The 16,765-nt window shown below is 56.1% G+C and overlaps 1 protein-coding gene across 1 annotated transcript in view; it reads right to left on the reverse strand.

Annotated features, from left to right (window-relative positions):
* Positions 1-5,277: 5,277 nt before the first annotated feature.
* Positions 5,278-16,765, reverse strand: part of TMCC2 (transmembrane and coiled-coil domain family 2) — a 39,974-nt gene continuing 28,486 nt past the window's right edge. Inside the window, 3 exon segments of the mRNA XM_077771989.1 lie at positions 5,278-6,868; positions 7,412-7,547; positions 8,746-9,686. Of these exon segments, the coding sequence (XP_077628115.1) occupies positions 6,557-6,868; positions 7,412-7,547; positions 8,746-9,686 (1,389 nt within the window). The 3' untranslated portion in view covers positions 5,278-6,556.

Raw genomic sequence — 16,765 nt, forward strand, 5'->3', positions numbered from 1 at the left:
CCACCCCCCCACCCCCTTTCCATTCTGAGACTAAACAATTACATTCTGGGGCTTAAATGACCCGGTTTTTGGGAAGACATAGGAAAACATAGAAAGTCAATGAAATTTGTTTAAGTTTTGTCTTCCATTTCTAGCTCTTTGAAAATGTTTTTTTTTTCTCTCAACTCCCCCTACCCCACCCCTGACCCTAAATTTATCTTTTTCTGGCAGAGTAAAGCGTTTAATGGGATAACCTAATTCATACTAAGATGTGAATGGCTCAAGGCTTTATGCGTCCTCAGGTTTCCTGCTTTTGCACACGAAGAAGCTATGCGTCACCTAACTGTGGGTGTCAGGCTTCGGGTATGACCAGTGTTGTCGGCAAGCCCAGGTCTGTCCTGGGTCTGCCATTCACTGGCTGTGGCCGTGAGTAAGCTCCGCTCATCTTTCTGAGGCTCCGTGTGCTCATCTGTAGGGTTTGCCGCACTCTAGGGCTGAGGTGAAGCTAAAATGAATCAGTGCACACCAAAGCATTTGTTGGCTATAAAGGTCCTAGACAGAAAAAAAGGATTGAAATCGCCATGACTTTGGGCCAGGGTGGGGCTTTCCCACACCCTCAAATCATACCTTAATAGACCATGGCTGTGCATGGAGGCCACCTCCTTTTTAATCTTATAGCTGCCAAGCAGAAAAGGGAGCCCTGGTATCTCTTTCATCCGTAGCCCCACCCCTGCAGGAGGAAGAGAGGGAGGCCAAGATGCTTCATGGAGCCAACTTGGCTCCTCTCACTGCCCTGGGCTCCCACACCCCCACCCCCTACCCCCTCTCCTGCCTGAGTATCCAAGGATTAGGACCCCTGTGGTGGTTAGAGCTAGACGGTGTGCCTGGCTGGCTCAGTCAGTAGAGCGTGCCACTTTTGAGCTCACGGTCATGAGTTCAAGCCCCGTATTGGGTGTGGAGCCTGGAAGGAAGGAAGGAAGGAAGGAAGAAAGAAAGAAAGAGGGAGCTTGCCCTTGAGTTAGGTTTTTGGAGCTTCCCAGAAACTCATTAGCCACCTCAACCTCTCCATCCTAAGTGCTCCATTTGTGTGGCTGCAGGGTCACCGAGGCCCCAGAGAGGTTGCATGGCCCGCTCGGTATCACACAGCATAGCTGAATGGTCGCCCTGAGCCACGTGTGTGTGCACACGTGTGTCCCCACTGGTCTGTGAGCTCCGTGAGGGCCTGGACCATGTCTTTCTTTACTTACTGCTCTAAACTGCGCTTCTTGGGGCGCCTGGGTGGCTCAGTCAGTTAAGCGTCCGACTTTAGCTCAGGTCCTGATCTCATAGTTCGTGGGTTCGAGCCCCGCGTCGGGCTCTGTGCTGACAGCCAGCTCAGAGCCTGGAGCCTGTTTCAGATTCTGTGTCTCCCTCTTTCTCTGACCCTCCCCTGCTCATGATGTCTCTCTCTCTCTCAGAAATAAATAAAACATTTTTTAAAAAATTTAAAAAAATAACCGTGCTTCTTGAATTTAACAACCCTAAAGCGAGGTTGGTTTGGAGGCCACACCCCTGGACCTCAGGCCACTAAACCATGACAGGAGCTCCAAGACCCAAAGAAGAAGAGGGATGGAACCTGTCCTCAGCCCCTTCCTCCCGAGCAACCCCGTTGCACCTCTCAGGCCTTCCTGTCCTCAGCCTGACCTGGCCCCGCCTGGCTGAAAAGAGGAGGAAGATGCAGCCGGAGACACATTACAGGTCTGTGTTGGTGATTTGTCTCTTGCATGAGTTCACGTAGTGCCCAGTTTCGTGGGAAACACTCTCCTCCTCACCTCCACCCCAACTCTGGGTGCTTGGGGTGCTGACCTCAACCAGAAAATGGGCAAGAAGACCAAGTCAGGGTAAAGTGGGTGCTTTCTCACATAAAGCTGGGGACCCGAGAGGGTGGTACCGAACACACTCAGCCTTCCTGCAGGAGAACAAAGAGCAGAGCCCCCAGACCTGCCAGAGAGACCCCGATCTCCCCACAGCATCTACTTCAGGCTCGTCTCCAGTGAGCTGGAATTGCTGTCGGAACAACCAAGGTAAGGTGGACAGGCAGCACAGCCTCGGCATCGGTTTGCCGAGTCTCCTCCGGGGGCCTTTGGAAGCAGAGCTAACTCGGCAGATGGCTGCCTGGAGGCGGGGGCATGGTGGAGATGGCCTCTCCACTACCCCCGGGGCCCAGCATACCTTATCTGGACAGTTGGCCTTGGGAGCGGGGAATCAAAGGCAGGGATGGGCTGCCGGAGGAGGGAGAGCGTTCCCTGGAGGGGCTGAGTGTGGGAGGCAGTGCTGTGTCACCAACCTGGGCTGCCCTTCTGGCTGACTCAGGCAGGTCCTGCCTGCAGGTCTGGATGTGTTGGGGCAAGTCCCAGCCTCCCCTCCCTCCCCAAATGCCGTCCCAGCACACTGCGGGCAGGGGTGGTGGTGGTGGTGGGGTGTAGAGCTTTCTCCTTCCATTTTTATTTGGAGGTTGACTACAGCCCTCAGGCTGAGGGTGACTGCCAGCCACCTATACAAGCCCTGCCCAGCCCCGCCCACAAGGAGGTCAGAGCCCTCCCTGGAGTCCCCAAATGATCCAGCAACAGCCTTACAGGTTATCTCCCCTCAGGGAGATCTGGGGGTGGCCTGATCTGACATCTCCTCTGAGCCTCATGAAAGTCCTGCCACTTGGGTAGCACAAACACCACTGCATGTCAGATGAGGAAACTGAGGCCCGTGACCTCACAGGCCTCAAACCTGGGTCTCCTGATGCTTGATGGCTCCCGAGCCCACACCTGGCTCATGGGCTGGAGGAGGGAGGGCCCCGCGTACTCATACACTCATAGGCCCAGGACGATGGCAGCAGGCCTGGGCCGGGCAGGCCTCATCCCATCTTCCCTCGAGCTAGGACCTGACCCCTTGGGCCTGAGCCGGCTTTGTCTGGAAGTCTTAGGTGAAAGGCCTCTGGGGTGAAGAAGGTTCTCAGCTCCCAGGAAAGGAGAGCTGTGAGGGCCTCTCCTGGGCTGTCAGGGATCAGAGGCTGACCCCCCTAGTCACCCTCAGCCTAGAAGTTTTCCACAGGCTCTGCCTTATGCTCCCCAGAAGTTCTTCTTGTTCACCCAAACATCCCTTGAAGTCAGAGATGAAGAGCAATTACCACTGTCCGAGTTAGTCTCTGATTATGTTCTAGGGATGTGCAGAATGTCAGCCCCCTCACACCCCAAAACTGGGAGCAGAGGTCACTTGCACTCCTATGGTGATGAGGAGATTGCTCTGAGGACAGCTGGAGCCTTGTCTGAGGTGACTGGCAGTGCTGGGATTTGAACCCAGATTGTCAGGCTCCAAGCCCATGCTCTTAATATTTGAATCCGGACTTCACTTAATGGCCCTGCCACTGATGGGGAAATGAAGTTCGCCATGAGGATCCTTCCAGGTGCCCCGGCTACAGCTTCATCTTCTCCCACCCTGGGACCCCAGTTCTCTCCTTCCCCTTCCCTTCCCACCCCAGAATCGCCCCCAAGAAAACTGGAGTAACCTGGAGCAGCGAGGGTTAGGTCACCTCCCTCTGCCCTTGCTGCTGCCTTGCTGTCGGAGGGCTTTGTGTTGCCAAGGGCTGCACCTGCGCCGGCTGGCAGGGAAGGCCCACTGTGCGCAGGCGCAGTGAGCACGCTAGCTCCAGGGCGCGGCTGGAGTGCGAAAGCACTGACTCCAGGCAGAGCTGAAGTCTCCACTGCCCCCCTCCGTGGGCACACGTGGCCTGGCTGAGCCTTCTGTACCCCGTGCATGTGTGGGGCTGGGGCCTGTGGGCCAGATCCTCTGGGAAGGAGCCTGCANCTGTCCCCTGCAGAGTAGAGTCCCCTGCAGAGCTAAGCCTCGGTTGTGAACCCCACGGTGGGAGAAGGAGCCATTCACTCCCTTTTGACAGAGAGGCCAGACACAAACCAGGAAGTGTCAGGAACCATCAGAGGAAGAAAACCCAACTCCCGGTTGGGGCAGGGCAGCACTTTACTAGATGCCTCCCTTGTCAGTATGAGGTCTGTGCAGTTCCATCTTTTCTGCAGATGACTCTGTGGCTGGGGCCCATCTGCCCCCTCTTCTTGGCCTTGCCGCTTCACAGCCTCAGTATCAGCTGAGAATGGTCCCCTACCCTCCCTCCCTCTCCCCTCCTCCCTTGCAGTGGGGACTGGGGCTGGCAGTGACATTTAAAGCCAATGCAGGGAAGGCACCTGACCTTGGGGAGGAATGTGGGCAATGTCTGCAGCTGGGAGCAGCCACCCCCCACCCCACCTGGGGCCCAGGAATGTGGCCCCCACGGGAGGGAGGTGTGTGTGTGGTTAGAAGAGAAGGGGAGGGGTGCAGGGCCCGGAGTGCTAAAGGGCTGGATGGCCCCATAAGGTCACCTGCTGAGACTCCTACATGGTTCCAGAGGCTGAAAATGAACCAAAAGCTGCCCTCCTTGAGGTGCCATTGGCTGTCTCTGACCCGGTTAGGGAGTGCTCCCTGACTCCCGGAGCCCCCTCAAGCACAAGGTCACAGATACAATTGCAACTTGTGACTTCTCAGACCCGCAGAACCACAGAATGTCAGAGCCCTTTGATATTAGCAGCTACTGTGTCCATCCCCCATCACAGATGTGGAAACTGAGGCCAGAGAGGTGATGGGAATTGGCCCCAGGTGCACTAATTATGGGCCAGGACTCTGGGGTGGGTGCCTTTCCCACACACACCCCTGCACCCAGCCCCCTCCTCTTCATGAGGAANCTGGGAATCCAGTGCCTTCTGTGAGTGCCTTAAACTGCCAGAGTTGGGCGCTACAGAGACTGAGGGCCTGGCCTCCAAGCTCAAGGCTCCTGGTGAGCAGGTGATCTATGTTCTAGCTGGTCAGGCCCAGGTAAGTCCAGCAGATGCCTCTCTTTGGGACTGAACCCCGAGAAAAGGGTGAGCAAGGACTCTGCTGCCCTCTCGTGGCCACACCAGGCCTGGTTGCTGTTGTGGGGGGCGGGGGTTGGGGCCGCTTGTCTTCTTCAAGCCACAGATGGCAATCTCCCAATCCCCTCCCCCTAGAAAGTGCCCTGGGCGGTGGAGGGGGTGGTACCACCTCGCTTCCCTATCACGGAGGCCAGAGCTTGGGCTGTGCCAAGTAGGAAAAGTAGGACGGGAAGGGCGCATGATGACTTGCTGAGGGATGGGTCCTGAAAGAAGAAGGGAGGCCCAGAGCGTTACTCAGAGTGCCTGGGTGAGGACAGAAACCCGGTGGTTTCCACAGGGTGGCCTGATCAACTAACACGAGACAGGATGCTTTGAAAATTTAGAGGATATTTATTTTTCAGGAAGGTCCACCACAGCTGACGGGCACGACCCTTGGCCACCCTAGGAGATTTCTCTTTCGTTTTGCGAGAAATGCCCTCTCTTCTCGGACGTGCCCGCAGGAAGGCTGGGATGTGAAGAGAAACCATACACAACACTCCAGAGCCTTAAAAAAATAAAGCAACAACCTCCTCCACACAAATACACACATACAAAATAAACACATGTATAAAAGAGAGGCTACGCTCCTCCCGTCCTGGCTGAGGGGTGCTTTGGGAGAGCGGGGCCGGGTGGCTTTGCCCCCCCTTTCCCCTAACCAGGATTCTCCAGAGGCGAAATGGTATGGACGTGCCTGACAGCCAAGAAGCCCCTGGCTTCCGAGAGAGGACAGCGACAGAGTCCTCTCCCTGGAGCTCGGGGCGGGGGAGGTTGGGGGACAAGGTACAAAGGAACAAATAAATAAATAAATAAATAGAACCCATCACACTCCCAGAGGCCTAAGGGCTTGGGCTGAGGCTGGGGTGGGGGGGCCCTGGGGCCTTGTTTCCCTGAAAGGAGCAGGTTCAGTGACAGGCAGAGAGAACAACAGGGAAAACACAAGTCCAAAAGCTACACCCCGCCTGGCCTCCGGAGCCTGCATCCTTCAGATCCCGGGAGAGGCCCAGAAGCGAGCCTCAAACCAGCTCTGGAGGAACGAGGGGTGGACCGAGCCTGCCCCCTGGCCCCAGCAGGTGCCCAGAGGCCGGGGGTCCCCCACCCTGGCTCCCTGGCATTCTCTGAGGCCAGCGGAGCCCCCCCCTGCCTGGCCGTCTGGCCCTCCCCCTGACCATCTCCGCAGCGGGAACTGTAGATGGCTCGGGGCTGGGCTCTTCTCTAGAATGGACGGGGCATGGCCCTCTCCTGCTTCTGTTCTTACTGGCCCTCCTGACTTGCTGCATCCTGAGTCAGCTGGGAAAGGTCCTTGAGCGACTGTCAGTAATCAGAGCAGTCCATCCCGACGTCCTCCTCCGCTCCATTTGGCCACAGGTGTCCCCACTGCATCTGGCCAGGGCTGCCCTCAAGGCTCCCTTCAGGCCAACAGGGAGAAGGTGTCAGACAGAAGCAAGAACAGAGAAGGGGGCAGGAGCTGCTGGAATGGACAGTTTGGGCAAGAGGCCAAACCAGACACACGAACAAGTTCAAAGGACTCGGGAGTCCCTGGGGCCCTCCTGGAGAAGCGTGGCCATGTTGGGGCCTGGGGGAGCACAGGGCAGGGGCGGGCGGGCCGCTCAGCTGGGTAGCAGCACGTGCTCCAGGAGGTAGGTGAGGGAGTCCCAGTGCTTCCAGAGGAGGAAGAGGACGAGGACCAGGAGAGCGGTGCTGGTGATGCGCAGGCGTGTCTTCATGAGGGGCGTGATGAAGTTGGCGATGGTGGACACGAACACCAGCAGCACGGCCATGAGCGCCAGGATCACGTTGATGAACTTGCCCAGCAGAGCCCGCGCGTTGGCGTTCTCCACGCCCTCCAGCTGCACCACCTGCTGCTGCTGCTGCTGCAACTCCAGCTTGGTGACGCGGGTCAGGCAGGACTCCACGGCTTCCTGCAGGGGGTGGGGGATGACGTGGGAGCTCAGGGTGGGCCGGACCCTCCCCGCCCCTCAGAGAAGGCAATCCCCTCAGAGAAGGCGACCGTGCACAAGGTGCCCCCTGAAAAGGCCAGGCAGGGCGCCGGCTGATCGTGGGCAATGTTTTACGACTATTCGGGGAGGATGGTAGGAGACGGGAGTGGCTGACTCATGTGTGCATGTGGGGAGTGGAGGGGGACACACAGCGGGCCCAGTCCCCTGGAGCATCCTCTCCAGGCAGTCTCGAGCCTGGAAATCCCATTGATCACCGGCAAGGCTGCCATCAAAGAGCTGGGGGCGTGGGTGGCCCTCAACCATCTGCTCTCGCAAATCCAGTCCAGGGCCTGCCTGGCTCCTACCTCTGCCCCACGCCACCCTCTCCATCCACGCGCCCATCTGAGCCACCGGTAGAAGAGGCTGTGCCCAGAACCCTCTCCAGTTGGTAAAGCCCTGACGCTCAGGCCGCTGACAGCTCTCTCAGCATGTCTGGGCCCCCCGAGGGTCGGTCCCTGGTCGTACCTGGATGTCCCGAGCCCTTTCGTAGGATTGGTAGGCCACCTTCTCCTCCATGCTGGCCAGCTCCTGCTTCAGGTTGGTCATCTCATTCTGGTGGAGCTCAGTCAGGTCATTGAGCTGTTCCTCGAGCCGCTCGTACCTGACAGAGGGAGAAGGTGTGCCTTCAGTCCCGGCCCCTGACCTCCCTTCTCTCCCCAAGATCAATTTCATTCTTCAGCCCACCCAATGTGTCTCAGTCCTCTTCCAACTTTAATGGCAACGACAAGGAAGGCTACTCTTTAAACAGCACTATGGCCATGTAGGCATCGTGCCAAGGCTCTACTCTCATGATCTCGTAGGATCCTCATCCCCCTCCACCCTGCGAGACAAGTACCAGCATCATCCTATTTCACAGATGAGAAGACTGAGACAGAGAGAGGTTAAGGAACCTGCCTAAGGTCACACAGCTCACAAACGGGGGACTCAGGATTAAATGAGTTCCACATAAGTTTGTAAGCCCTGGACCAAGATGCTCTCTCGGTCACCAGGGACACAGCGACATAGATACATGATCCCTGCTCTGCAGGCACAAAATATCAAAAGGGGATTCTTATGTGGAGGTAGTTTTCAGGCAGGGACCCCCCCCCCTCAACTTTCTAACCCTTCTTCATATATATGAAGAAAAAGGAAAAGTGCTAATTAAGGAAAAGTTCGCCAAGAATCCCAGAGGGCAAGTGTCAACCAAATGCCACAGGAGGGGCACCGAGCAAGAGGGCACGGAGCAGGCAGGGGGCGGGGTTAGGGGCCAGAGCCTCCGGCTTCTGCCAAACGTTTAACCTGACGGTGCCAGATGTTTAGCTAGTTGGACTTTATGGGTTTGGACTCACTGAACCTTCACGAACCCTAGGGGTAGGAATCTGTGTTATTGCCGCTGCCCAGACCAGGAGGCTGGGTGTGCAGAGCACTAAGTACTTTGTTCAAGGTAAAGAGTAGAGCTGGGGTTTGAACCCAGGGAACCTAGCTCCTGAGTCAGTGCCCTTAGTCTTTCTAGGTGAGAGCCCACGTAGCCGGCCAAGTCCCTGCCTCAGTTTCCCCTTCTGTACACTGTCCACACAACCATCAAGCAGGGATGTTCGAAGCTCCTGAGACAGGCAGAGCCTTCTCTCCATGCACAGGTCAGGTCCCGTAACCCTATCTTCCAGCCGCTCTGACGAAGCTGGAGGAAGGCTTCCCGGGGGCTCTTCCGGCTCCTTCCAGCAGCCTCAGACCCTTCTCCATGCACCTCCATCTGCCTCCACAAGCCGGAGTCTGACGGCCGGTGCCCATCCGCTCAGTGCGGGCGGGGTGGTGGCGCCTACCTGTAGCGCTCCTCCTGCAGACACTGGGTCATGTAGGTGTAGTCCCTCTGCAACTGAGCCTTCAGGTCCTCCATCGAGTCCTCCAGGTGGGACTGTCCCTCCTTAATCTCCCGCAGCTCCTCCAGCAGAGCGTCCAGGTTTCCAGAGGCCCCGTACAGCGCGTTCGACTTGGGGCTCCCTAGCGCCCCGGCCGGCCCAGCCCCGGAGTTGCTGCCGGCCCCGGCCGAGCTGGCGCTGGCGCTGGAGCACTCGTCGTCGCTGCCATACTTGGGGCTGGACACGAGGGTGGCGCTGCCGCTCAGCGCCCGCGCCGCCTCCTCGGGGGGGCCGTCCTCCAGAGGGTCCTTCAGGTGGGCGATGTTGTCGGCGCTGCCAAACTTGTTGCGGATGAGGCTGGCGAACTCCCGGGGCTTGGAAACCACGGCGGTGTGGGTGGCCTGCGAGAGGCCGGAGAGGCTGCCCTTGACGCCCTCGACCACGCCTCCCCCGAAGCCACTGATGCCCGCACGCACGTTGGCGCCCACATCCTTCAGCCCCTGCTGCATGTCCCGCAGCACGTCCTTGGGCTGCCGCGAGGGCCCGTTCTGCTCGATCTCCTTCAGGCGCCGGCGGTAGTGCTCAAGCTTCTTGTGCAGCTGGGCGATGGTCTGCGCCGACTTCTGGTTCTTCTTCTCGAACACCTGCTTGATGCGCGACACCTGCTGCTTGTCTGCATTGTTGGCCAGCTTCAGGTACTCAGCCACATTGTCGTCCCGCGCCTCCTGCTCGATCTTGATCTGCTCGGTGATCTTCAGGATCTTCTGGTGCAGGTGGTCAATGGCAGCCTTGGTCCGCTGGGGGTCGGGGGCCCCATCTGGCACATCCAGGTTGACGGGGCCGTCAGCGTCCCCATGGCCGGGGCCGCCGGGGAGGCTCAGGGCCACAAGGTCTCCCTTGTCAACCTGGGGAAGAAGGCGAGAAAAGCAAGCATAGGTAAATCATGAAACCGCGGGAGGGTACTCTCCCAAGTCCATGGACACCTCTGGACTTGGTTTCTCTGCCTGGAAGATGGATGCAGGATGAATAGGAAGCTTCCAGGCAAGAGCCCCAAATAGTGACAACCAGAGTATTCCTTTTACAGCTGCCATTTAAAAAAAAAAAAAAAAGATTTTATTTCTACGTAATGTCTATACCTAACGTGAACCTTGAACTCACAGCTCCAAGATCAAGAGTTGCACCCTTCACGGACTGAGCCAGCCAAGGGCCCCTACCCATGGCCATTTTTGAAGGGCTGCCCCAGCTGTAATCCACCTAATCCTCATAAGATCCCTAAAATGCAGTCTAGGCAGATCTGCCCCTCCTTTGGCACAGAGAGCTCAAGCAAGTTGCCCTGGGACACACAGCCATGAGAACACAGAACCTCATTGCTCTATCACACGGACTAAGCATGCCTGACGAGAGTCACAGGACTGATTTCTCAGAGTGAAGACAAGCAGTCCCTCTGGACTCAACCTCCCCAAAGGCTCCTGCCTCAAACAGGCCTCTCCCTCAGAGCTGACCAAAGCCTCCACGTGGGCCCAACACAGGCGCAGGAAGCCTCCCCACCTGTCCCACCCCAGCTTTCCTAATGCAGTTCAGCTGGTCACCTGCCTCTGCTGACGCCCCTTCCAGCCCCTCCATCACCTTCCAGCTCTCCTGAGTGGTCAGCAACCTCTTCCTCTTCATGACGGCAGGAGCGCCCGGCCCTGCCCCGTCTCTCAGACGCGGGACAGGAGCACAGCCCCACCCGCCCTGCTGGCCAGGTCCTGAGGACTCAAGTCCCAGGAGCAAGCTCTGGGGCCAGGGGAAGCAGGGACCGGTCTGGAGGCCTGAGGGTACCAGGGCCCAGCTCAGAAAGGGGTGAATGTGCAGGATGGAGAGGCCGGCCCCTATCCAGGCAGCAGGCAGGCCTCCCAAGTGCATGCGGGTGACACAAAGGAGAAGCCCAGAAAGGTTGGGGGGTCGGGGTGAAAGGAAGGAAAGGTCCCAGGAGATAGGAGAGATGGGAAACCGCGGGGGCCGATGAAAGCGGGCGGCCCGGAGCCCCGCTCTCCCAGGGCCGGCGCCCTCAGCTGCTGGCAGATCGATCTGTCCACAGCTGAGTTCCCTGTGTCTTATCGCCACGCAAGAACGGAAGCTGCAGGAAATGGCTCAACCCCATGTCTTTTTACACACAGCACACCCTGGGTGGGCCGGGTCAGAGCGTTGCCTCTTCACGTGTGTGAGGCAGGCTGAGACCAGGGGTTACAAGCGCAAAGAAAGTGGCCTGCTCACACGCACTGGAAATGGAAGCAGCCTGAGCTGATCACAGGCAGGAGTCACTGGACTCAGTTTCTGCCGAGGTGCAAAGTTATTGGAAAACACTATTGAAAACAACGGTCCTGGGGCACCTGGGTGGCTCCGTCAGTTAAGCCTCCGACTCAGCTCAGGTCATGATCTCATGGTTCATGGGTTCGAGCCCCACGTCGGGCTCTGTGCTGACAGCTCAGAGCCTGGAGCCTGTTTCAGATTCTGTGTCTCCTTCTCTCTCTCTGATCCTCCCCTGCTCACGCTGTCTCTCTCTCTCATAAATAAATAAAACATTTAAAAAACAAAACAAAACAATGGTCTTGCCAAAATAAGGAGCCGGGGGGTGGGGGGGCTCCTCTGTGGGCTTCCTCTGGGGCCTTTCCAGGTCACAGTTCCACTGGGGATGCTGGGAACAATGCCGACCCCTTCTCCGATCAGGACTTGCCCCTTTTACTTCGGTGTTGGGTCTCCCTTTGTGTCCCCTGGCCCTCCCTCCAGGTGCGCGTATCTTCAGAACCCTGCTCCTCTGAATCTCTGAACCTGTATACCAGCCCCCCTTAAGTGATCTGTCCCAAGGTCCAACTGTCACGCCAGTCTGACTTCAAACCCCATCCTGCAGTTAAACCCCTTCCTCATCGGCGACTTCCTGCAGTGATGACAGCCTGTCCCTCCACTGCCCAGAACCTCAATGTCCCCACCTGAGAAGTGGGATAATCCTATCTACTCTCAGGTCTCTGCGAGGGTTATCCTGAGATGAGGGCTAGCAAGCACTTAGCCCAGTGTGGGGCATACAGAAGGCACTCATAAATGCTATCTGGATCTAGGCAACACGACTCAGGGAGCAGGGGAATGAAGTTTAATTAAGAGATTACACCAACCAGGGGCATCTGGGTGGCACAGTCAGTGGAGCCTCCGACTTTGGCTCAGGTCATGATCTCGCAGTTTGTGAGTTTGAGCCCTGTGTCGGGTCTCTGCCAAGAGCTCAGAGCCTAGAGGCTGCTTTGGATTTTGTGTCTCCCTGTCTCTTTGCCCCTTCCCCACTCATGCTCGGTCTCTCTCTCTCTCTCTCTCTCTCAAAAATGAATACAAATAAAAAAATAAATAAAATAAAACCAGTGTAGACCTAGGGTCCACAATCGAAAATTCATTAAAAAAAAAGAGAGATTATACCCACCAATTCACTCAATATTGATACTACAACATAGATATTAAACTATAAAAAAATTAAATTCTCTAGGAACACATGATTTTTTAAGATTAAGCAATCTGGACCTCTTCTAAGGCCGCTGTGCTTCCAAAGAGGCTCAATTCTCTTCCTCCCTCTTTGTGGGAGGAAAAAAGGTCCAGGAAGTGAGTTCTGGGGCTGAAACACGGCTTGCTGCTCGGCCCGAGGCGGTCTGCTGTGTCTACAAGGAGCAGAGCATCTGCTGCGGGACCGGGAGGGGCGCGGGAGCAGCTAATGAGACAGGGATGCCGTGAAAAGTAGAAGTGCTTTGGGACTCTGAGGGAGTATAAAATAGCAACTCTCCCCCCACCTTGGCTCTACTCCGGCAGCTTGGTGTCTCTCCTCCCTTGATTTAGAGTCTGTCTAGCTTACAAATGGAAAACAAGTGGAAGCTGGCTGTGAAAGTGAAATCCCCATGAATGAGAGAACAGACATTCCTGGGAAAACGAGCTGGGGCCTAACGGTGGGCTGGGACGCCTTAGGGCTGGGCCCCCGGCCCTCTCACCTGCCCCTCTTTCCTGCCCTGGGGTCCAGACTTGAGCCCGGGGTCCTTCAGCAGGACACCAGCTCCTTCCTGCCCCTCCACTGGCATCCGTGGCCTCCTGTCACAGAGCGCCCCCACTCGGTCCTCCTCCCCCATGGAGGAAGCTGGGGGTTCTCCATGCCTCCCACCCCAGGACACCCCCTCAGGACACCCCCCTCCACAGCACCAGTGCCCTTTCAGGACTGAACCAAACAGAGGGACTAAAGGAAAGAAAGCCAAGGAGGCGGCAGACAGCAGGCAGAGGTACCAAGAGGGAGAATAACAAAGGAAGGAACATCCAAGCCTAAGATGATAAAACTATGAAGGATGGAAAAAGAGCAAGAGGGGAAAGAGATCTGGAAAAAAAGAAAAAGCACACATGTAACAAACAAACAAAACACAAAGAAAAGCAGTGAGACCGGCGCTATTTACAATAGCCCCGATGCAGAAGCAGGCCCCGTGTCTATCCGCAGATGAACAGATACAGAAGACGTGGTGAACACATGTAGTGGGACAGTACTTGGCCATCAAAAAGAATGAAATCTTGCCACTTGCTACTATGGGGTTGGAGCTAGAGCTAATGGTAAGTGAAATCAGTCAGAGAAAGATAAATACCATACAATTTCACTCATATGTGAAATTTAAGAAACCAAACAAAGCAAAGAAGAGACAAATAGAACACGCAGACTCCTAAATACAAAGAACAAACTGGTGGCTGTCAGAGGGGAGGTGGGGGTGGGTGAGACAGGCGAAGAGGATTAAGACTACACTTATCATGGGTGCCTGGGTGGCTCAGTCAGTTAAGAGTCTGAATCTGGATTTCGATTCAGGTCATGATCTCACGGTTCATGGGACAGCGCAGAGCCTGCTTAACCCTCTGCCTCTCCCTTCCTTGCATATACTCTCTCTCAAAATAAATAAATAAGCACTATACCATGCATGTTGAATCATTACCCTGTACACCTGAAACTAACATGACACTGTGTGTTAATTATACTTTCTATTAAAAAGAACAGCACAGAGAGAGGCCAGAGAGCCCATGAAGGCAATGGAAAGAGCACCATATTTGGAGTCAGACACCAATTTAGAACCCTAGCTCTGTTCTTCACTGGCTGTGTGCCCTTGGCTATGTCATTAACTTTTCTGGGACCCTATTTTCTCATCTGGAAACGAGAGGGAATTCTACCTACCCCAAAGGGTTGTCAGGAGAATGAGACACTAAGGGAGGGCAACAATCAGTACAATCTCAGGGCATACAGCAGGTGCTCAAAACCAAAATTAAGTGACACTTCATATTCACCAGCACGGCTATAATTTTTAAAAAGGAAAATAACAAGGGGCGCCTGGGTGGCTCAGTCGGTGAAGTGTCCGACTTTGGCTCAGGTCATGATCTCACAGCCCATGAGTTCAAGCCCAGCATCGGGCTCTGTGCTGACAGCTCAGAGCCTGGAGGCTGCTTCAGATTCTGTGTCTCCCTCTCTCTCTGCCCCTTCCCTGCTCATGCTCTCTGTCTCTCTCTCTCTCTCAAAAATAAACATTAAAAAAAAATTGTTTTTAAATGGGTATTCAAACAAGTACTTGTACACATGCGTTCATAGCAGCACTTTCACAGTAGCCAAAGGGTGGACACAACTCATCTGTCCATCAACCAATGAATGGGTAGATGAAATTGTACATCCATACAGTGGAATATCATTGGGGCATAAGAAGAATGAAGTCCCACCAATATACACTACAACGCGGATGAACTTTGAGAACATCACACTAAACAAAAGGAGCCAGATGCAAAAGGTCACGTGCTAAAGGATTCCGTTTATATGAAACATCCAGTATGGTTAAAACCATAGAGACAGAGGCATATCAGTGGTGGCCAGGGGCTGGCAGGGGAGGAGTGGGGTATGGCTGCTTAATGGGTCTGGGTTTCCTTTGGGGGTGATGGCAATCTTCTGGAACTAGACAGAGGTGGTGATTACAAAAAGCTGGATGTAGAAGGCCAGGGGTCCTCCAACCAACCTGCTGGCTCCGGCCATTGCCCCAACTAATGTCCTACTACAGGGCTGGTCTGCGGGAGGGTCTCCCGGTCCTTCATCTCACTGTCTCGTTTTCAACAGAGTGGGAGCTCTTTCCTTTTTTTTTTTTTTTTTTTAATTTATTTCTAGGAGAGAGAGAGAGACAGCATGAGCAGGGGAGGGTCAGAGAGAGAGGGAGTTACAGACTCTGAAATAGGCTCCAGGCTCTGAGCTGGCAGTCAGCACAGAGCCCGACGCGGGGCTCGAACCCATGAACCATGAGATCAAGACCTAAGCGAAAGTCGGATGCTTAACCGACTAAGCCACCCAGGCGCCCTGAGCGGGAGCTCTTTCTAACTCACTCCCAATCCCCTGTCCTGAGGCCGGGTCACTGGTGGATGACAACTCCCTGGGTCCCCCAGCCGGAGCATGGCAGCGAGTGGGTGACAGAAGCGCCATTGCTCCTCTCTGGACACTGTCACAGAGCCTCACTTGGCCCAGGCCACTCAGCCCTCTGTCTGTGCCCAGCGGACAGCACCACACCTGGACTTGTGGCCTCAGCACCACGGCCTCCCTGTTCCACTCTCCTCAGGAACCTGACCCCGAGATGAATCCCCGGGCATGGGCCAGGCAAGTTCAAGGAGAATGCTGGAGGGAGGGCCATGCTTCCCTTCCGTGATGCCCTTCCATGCCGGGCAACCAGGGAGGCCATGTCATGCTCTCTGCTCATGGTACCTACCAGCCAGGGCTGAGGTCACAGACCTTGTTCTAAAACAGTGACTGAGGTCCAAGGAGTCCTGGCGAATGTTCTGGAAGAGCCAGAGATGGGATGTTGTCTTAAATGTCTCAAGGGTCCAACCCTCCCACCACCCCTCCCTGCTTCCTGCGCCCAGAAGCACCCCCTCCATGTGGCCTCGCAGAGCCGTGGCCTCACGTCCCTGTCCCCATCCAGCAATTCTGAATGAAGCCGGATTAGGCACACTGCCAGATTACAGGGGCAGCCTGGCCCTGGCTCCTGTGGGCCTCCTAGGGCTCCCACCTCCTCCCAGGCCTGAGCTCATGGCCTCTGTTAACCCCGAACCCAGCCACGGGGGCAATGGCTCCCCCTCTGGCACAGCGGCCCAGCCTCCGGGACCCCTGAGGCCGGGCGCACGCAGTCCACACTGTAGGGACAGAAAGCACTGAGGCTTTTGTAAAGCTCTGTGCAGGGCGGAGAAGGTACCGGCTCTTGTGAGATGTGGATTGGGTTCTATTCCTCAGCAATGGCATAAATGAGCATTCTTCAAGGTGAACCGCAGCAACAAGCGGCACCTGCAACAAGCATGTGCTCTCTACCTGTGCTCCCAAGTGCCCGCGAGACCGCAGAGGACTCCCAGCCTGACTCACCTCCCCAGGGGACGAGCAGCCCCTTCCTGAACTTACAAAGCACTCCTGTTAGGGTCCCCAGGGCAGGCTGACACAGAAGATGAGGGCTTCCAGTCCTAGGTCTCTGCTTAGGAAAGCCAACACTGAGGTCACTCTTAGACACACATACACACACACACACACACACACACACACACACACACGAGGGGGGGAGGGGAGGAAACCAAGAGCTTTGGAGCTCCTGTGCTTCCCTTTGGGAGGGCAGGGCAGTCCCTGTCATCCTGGGACAGGTGTCTCTGTCATTCTGGGACAGGTGGCCTTCAGGCTTCCTCCCTGGATGCAGAACTAAAGGGCCTGGGGGTCTGGCCACACAGGCTGGGGATCCATGTGGATGCTGCTCCTGGCCAGGGCCCTGGGCTTCCAGCGGCTACGAACCCAGAAGGGCAAGTGCGATGCCGGCTGTCGGGCCCACGTGACTCAGCAGCGACACTTCCATCTGCTCACTTCTGGCCCCATGACTCTGATTTGAGCACCCCTCTTGGGATAGAGAACACTCAGATTCACTTTTTCTAATCGTCCCCAGAGGGAACA

Source organism: Crocuta crocuta, unplaced genomic scaffold (genome assembly GCF_008692635.1).
Source record: "Crocuta crocuta isolate KB4526 unplaced genomic scaffold, BGI_CrCroc_1.0 scaffold318, whole genome shotgun sequence".
NCBI lineage: Eukaryota > Metazoa > Chordata > Mammalia > Carnivora > Hyaenidae > Crocuta > Crocuta crocuta.